We start from the raw sequence: 6,177 nt of genomic DNA on the forward strand, positions 1-6,177 counted from the left end.
TATCAAAACAGTTAGAAAAGTGTTGAAGGCTTTTCCATGTAAGCATGTTGCCAGAGAGTTAATTTGTCAAGGGGTTGATAGGAGCACGCCATTGCAAGTGACAGAAGTGATGGYAGTCTCAAAGGACAACCCGTTAAAATTTGATATGCGCAGCAGATAGGGGTGTAAGATCATGAACTGCATCTTTGATATGGCAGTGTAGTCTTTCAGCAGAATTACTATGGGATGTTTCATCTCTCCATGCACACCATGGCGTGTTCATCTCTGCCWAAAAAGGGTGTCCCACAAGTAGAATACATTCCTCCTTGTGTCCTGTCACATCTTTGTACTTTGGATTGTAGAGGTAGAATTGTTAATCACTGYGAATATGGAGATACCACAAGGTTATCAGTAAAGTTAGTGTTTAGAGTTCCTGGCATGTGTCAGTCTTGTCTTGAAGGGGATGAGTTTGGAGCTAATGGGAGCAMAGGGATGCCTTTTGATACAATGTTGACAAGTCAAGCCTGAGTTTTGTTTAGAGGTGCAGATTTAAAGATCCATGTGTTGAAATTGTTTTGTAGCTATTCTCTCATTATCAAAAATTATTCGTAGGAGGAAAAAATTATTTGCTGGAGGAAAAAATTATCTCGGTGAATAATCTAAGTATTGCATAGTGAGATAAATATGGTATTTTCTTCTCCTGTTACAAATATGGTCCTTTTATTCATTGTACCTTTGGGACCTAATTAATGAAGGGCAGGAGATGATTGGTTTACYTGCTTAGTGTAGTTGTGAAATCATAAGGTAGCAACTATGGGCAGCCAATGCAATAAAGTGAAGTTTACCRATGACTTTGAAAGTACTCAGTGAAATCAGATTGCTGCAGATCCTCTAAGAAACTTAAAAAAATAATGTTATAAATCTGTGAATAAAAATGATCAGTCCTTTTTTTTTTTATCTTTTTAATCTACAGATATTGATGATGTCAAGAAGCACAAACCAGGTTATCTTGAGGCTACAATTGACTGGTTCCAATTATATAAAATCCCYGATGGTAAACCAGAAAATCACTTTGCTTTTAATGGAGAATTTAAAGACAAGGTGAAGATAATGCAAGATTAGAAAAGCATCATTCTGTTATGTGGCTTCTGTAATATGTCCTAGAATTATTGGAATTGTAAAGGAGGAGCTTTAATGAAAAGAATTTTGATGGGAGGAACTTTAGCATATAATTTATTAGGCTAGGATTAACTAATGTTTGCTGCCTTCCACTGTATTCAGGGAAAATGCATAGGTCATTAAAGTCTGAAAAAAAAATTTAGTTCTAATTCTGATGAGATTTATACATACATCTGTGTGATTGTAGGTGTTCTTCAAAGCATTTTCATGCTCCATGTCAGAGTAATGAACAGATTGTCTTTTTGGGTGTTTTTTCAGTCCTGTTGGTAAATTTTTCTGACTTTTTTTAAAGGGTATGCAGTTTATGACAGTTATGGTTGCAGATTTTATCATATTTGGTATTTGCTGAAGGCATACTTTTTCTGGTAATTCTGTGTAAGAACATTTGAAGCATTTGGCTTGAAGGCCGAAAAGTTAATTCGCTTTGTTTTTAGGAAAAAATGAATGGCTTTTTTAATGACTTACTGTGAAAATGGTCAGTGTTTCAAAGGAGAYTGGGCCAAGGAATAGACTTTGTTAAAGAAAATACCTGGACTTTTCCAGATAAGTTGCATGTGATTTGAGTAAAATGGCTTTGCAACTTGTGTATTGCWCACTCTGTAGATTATTCCTGGCAAAGAGTTCCAGGTTTCTCACAAATGGTGTCTATGTGTCAGCCAGTTCAGCCTTGCAGAGTGCTATCAAAGTTACATAATGCCTTCTAACCAGCACAGGCTACTTTGTATGTTTTGTCTGGTGGAAGAGATGCGCAGTCTTCCCTCTGCACTAAAACTGTCTTAAATCAATCAGATGTGGAGTTGTAAGGCTTGATGACCTGATCTCTCCCCTGTTCTCCCAGGAACTGCTCTCAGAGGTTTTCCTGCTCTGTAGAGCAACAGTAGAACATTATATCCCTGTCAGGCCATTGGAGTTCAGCCTGGAGATACTAAATGCCATGAGATAGGTGGTTTGGACCACTTGAATAATTCTCAAGCATTTCTAGCGACCCAGGATGTGGTGAGGCAGCTGTGGCTGCGCTCCAGCAGCTCTGGTGAAGATCACAATGTTYTATTGGCACTTTTCCAAGTCACTCCTTGCTAACAAATATGAATGTTCAATTGGCAGCTTTTTGAAAGCAAGTCTAAAAGTCATCATCTGGACACTGAGGGCTTATTTTACTTTAATTTTTGGAAGTTTTTTCATCCCAACCCCATCCCCAATATTATTTTTGTTTCAAACAACTAGAAACTGCTAAGCAGCTGACATGTTATGTTGCAGATGCTTAAGTATATGATTGGGCGTTMATGAAATAAATGCAAATTTTGCCACCAGAGGGGAAATCCTGCCTCTGAGCTGACCTTCATCTGTAACAGTGGAGTCATAGCTCATGTACTTGATCCCATTTAGGGCCTGATGCAGTTTTCTACAGCAGTAAGGATCTCCATATCATCTACCGCTGATTTAATTTCTTTCATGTACCATTCATGTTTTCTGACTGCAGACTGAGGGAAAGTTCTGAATGTGTGGCCAGTATGTTTGACAAATAGTGAAGTTTGTTTCTTTTCATAAAAAGGGTGTTATAGTCAATGAGGCCTCAAAGGAGGTGCCTTAAAACAACACATGAAATAGTATGTTTTAATAAACTAGTTGTGTGGCCTTTTTTCTRTTTATTAACATTTTAATTTACAAAACTTTCCTTGTTGTAAATTAGGATTTTGCTGTAGAAATTATTAAATCCACCCATGAGCACTGGAAAGCTCTGCTTCATAAAAAAGTTGATGGAGGTACTATTAAGTGGTAAGTATCCAGCCACATCTCTTTCTCTTTGTCTTGTTCTAGTACTGATGCTATTCAACATGTTGCAGCTGTCCATGAACAGCTCAGATTTTTTTTATTTGASATGATAGGAATACTCGTGAGTTTGATTGATAATTGATAATAGAGCATGATTGACTAATTGTACCTTGTATGATGATGGTTTAGTGTAAGTGGTTCCAAAAATATGTTGACTACATAAATGTGGCATAGATTACTTCAGCTTTGGAGAAATGACCCCGGAGTGTTTGTTCAGGATCRTTTTGGGAGAATCTCTTGTCACTGTTCATTCTGTTGATCTGGGGAATTGAAGTTCTTTAGTTTATTCTGTATTCATGATCATACTCACTTCYAGTGTGAAAGGATATAGATTCACAGGTAAATATTTCTGCAAAGGATTTGGTCCCAGAGTTTGTTTGGAAGTACTATGGGTATCTGCTTCTTTATGAAGGAACAGAATTTTGTCCTGTATTTCCTTCTGATTAGATACTGCAGGTAGTTTACTGGAGTAAACTGCTGTGACTTCCATGATCTGCCACAGAATTTGGGTATCCTTCAAGGCACAAGAGATGTGGGTATACTCACATCATCTCTGCTAGCCATCCAGGTGTTCCTCAACTCCCTCAGGAAGGGTCAGTTTTATTTCTGCTGACTTCTTGGGGGGATTTAGGTTCTTCACTGTGGTTCTCCAAACTGTACCGAAGCTAGCTGCCAGGCCCGTGGAGTGTGAGCACTGCTTGCATTAGTACAGAACACACAGTCTAAAAATCTCCTCAAAGAAACAAAGAACACCCTTCAACACACCTGTTCCTTCCAGCATTACTTCGTGGTTTTGGCTTCCTCATTTCTTGCAGATACGCATTTCTGAGCTCTGTGCATGATGAAGTTTTTTTTTCTGTAAGTATTTAGTTGTGTGTGGCTCTTTTCCACTGTTGAGTAAAGCATGTTTTTAATTTTATTTTCAGTACAAATGTTCTGGTGAGTGGCAGCCCATTTTGTTGCAGTGAGGAGGATGCTCGATCGATTGTGCAATCAGTAAGGATATTTACTTTTTTTCCCACCCTTCCCCCTTTTTGTTTTTAATGATTAATTGAAAAAGATTGTTCAGAGCTCCTGAACTGAAATGGTTCTTAAGCAAAAATTTCAGTAAAAGGAAGAGCACAAAGGTTGCGGGAGAAATGTAAGCGCTGTGATATAAACCTTTCATTGCAGTGGTCCAATTGTGCTTCCTGGCAGGTTCATTACTGTTCTGGTAGAGTTTTTTTGTTTCGTTTTTTTCTCTCTCTGCAGTGTTGTGTCTTCTGATCCTGAATAGCAGGATGGACTACTATTTGTATCTAGCCTGCTGTCTTGTCTGTCTCCCCTGTTGCCATGAGTTACCACCCAGTGTAAGAACTCATTGACTAGCTGACTGTAGTCCCTAATCACTAAACAGATCCTTTGTTTGTCTACTTGCATAATTAAATGCAATGCTGTAAGAGAGGGGGATGCTTATTTGAATATTTCTTAAGGAATACCTGTCATATTCTGTAAATTAACATAAAATTAAAACATGCAGATTTCCTGTTCAGGCAAGAAAAATGTCCTTCAGGTTTGATGCTTTCATGTGCAGATACTAGTGGAGGAGAATTTTTTTCATTTTAAAGTGTGCTAGTTTGGTTGCCAGAAATTAAACAAGGTTACCAGAAATTACATAGAGAAAAGTGCCCCAAGTATTACTTTTTTTTCTAACATATGCTATGATTGAGCCTGTGCTCATGGGCACAAGAGTGCAGTAGGTATTTTGCACATGTTTGTGGCTGCTAGAGCACGCAATGTTTTACCTCAATAGTCGCAGTAATCATTCAAGTTCAGGTGTCAAAGGGCACACATCCACTGTCTGTGCAGTTAACATTCCAATAGCATTTTTAGTAAGAAGGTGTTGTCCTGCATTGTTTTGTCACAAGCAAGTTAAGACTGTCAACTGCAAAGAAATGTTGGTTTAAGTCATAAAGATGTGTCAAACAAAACTTCCTCCGTTTCGGATACCTTGTTTTCAGTACTCCCTTAAAAGTACCTCTATGGTTGCATTTATGAATGTTGATTAATGGGACTGTAAGTTTTATTTAAAAGAAAAACTCAGTTTGAAATTAAAATATGTTTCTAGGCATGTCAGTCACAGCTATAAGCAAGTATTTACCTCCTCCATGCTTTCAAATTTAGAATAACTTTTAGTGAGTCTTTAAATGCCACTAAAACTTCAAGTCCAAATATATTTGAAAGGTGACAAATGTGGAAAGCAGTATTTCATTTTGCGTTCTCTGCTCTTTGTACTTTGAGGGCATTTAGGGGTAAATAATTATTACATCAGCAGTATGCTTTATTTTATTTCTCAATAACAATTTTTTTTTTCCATGGTTTTTGAGAAGGGGAGGAAGTTAGTAAATGCAAGTCATAAAATAGATACTTYGTATCAAACTTGAATGTCTTTCTTATTATAAAAGCTTCCCTTCTTACCAAATAGTATYACTTCCTTTTCTTGTGCCTCACATTCTTTAAGTGATAGTGTTTTTGTGAAGTGTTTCCACATACTCCTTTCCATCACTGTTTCAGTTCAGTCTAAGTATTTTAATTACATTTTTGTAGGGTGCTGTCTCTTAGTGCTTTCCAGACAGGGAAAAGATGTAATACTGTATTAAGTATTGTTCATGCTTCATGCAATTGCCTGTCTGGGATAACTGAAAAAAGTAAAATGGCCTTGAAATAGTAGATAGTCGAACTCTAAATATAACCAGTGAGGTTGATTTGTACATTTTAAGCAGGTATCTTTTTGTCTAGTACACTACACTGCATGCTTTGGTTGTCAGACATTCATCTCTTTCACACTGAAGTGAAAGTACGTGAGTGTTGGCTGCAGAATTTTAATGGCTGTAGTAATTTCAAATGAAAGCTGCCTATGTTTGTCTGCACTGGGTTTTGTTTGGGTTTTTTGTTGTGTTTTCTTGTTTAAACTAAAAGCAGATATATTTTCTACTTATTTATATCCATATATTAGCTGCTGGGTAAAAACAAAATAATTAAAACTGAAGTAGGGATCTTGTATGGAAATACAATKAGAAATATATTTCAGCTACTGCAAAATGTCTGAGCTACTGCWGCAGTGAGAGCTGGTTCCCTACAATTCTGTTTTCAGCGTCAGATTCCAGTTGTGGCATTTTTGAGTAGGTGATAACTGATTGAGTTCTC

General features: G+C 37.2%; 1 protein-coding gene across 1 annotated transcript in view; it reads left to right on the forward strand.

Annotated features, from left to right (window-relative positions):
• Positions 1 to 6,177, forward strand: part of PPA2 (inorganic pyrophosphatase 2) — a 34,540-nt gene that overhangs the window by 24,815 nt on the left and 3,548 nt on the right. The window contains exons 8-10 of the mRNA XM_057379240.1: positions 953 to 1,080; positions 2,849 to 2,934; positions 3,918 to 3,987. Coding sequence (XP_057235223.1) covers positions 953 to 1,080; positions 2,849 to 2,934; positions 3,918 to 3,987 — 284 coding nt within the window. The remainder of the gene's footprint in view (positions 1 to 952; positions 1,081 to 2,848; positions 2,935 to 3,917; positions 3,988 to 6,177) is intronic.

This window comes from Malurus melanocephalus, unplaced genomic scaffold, assembly GCF_030028575.1.
Source record: "Malurus melanocephalus ecotype Western Australia unplaced genomic scaffold, MMel_1.1 scaffold_394, whole genome shotgun sequence".
NCBI lineage: Eukaryota > Metazoa > Chordata > Aves > Passeriformes > Maluridae > Malurus > Malurus melanocephalus.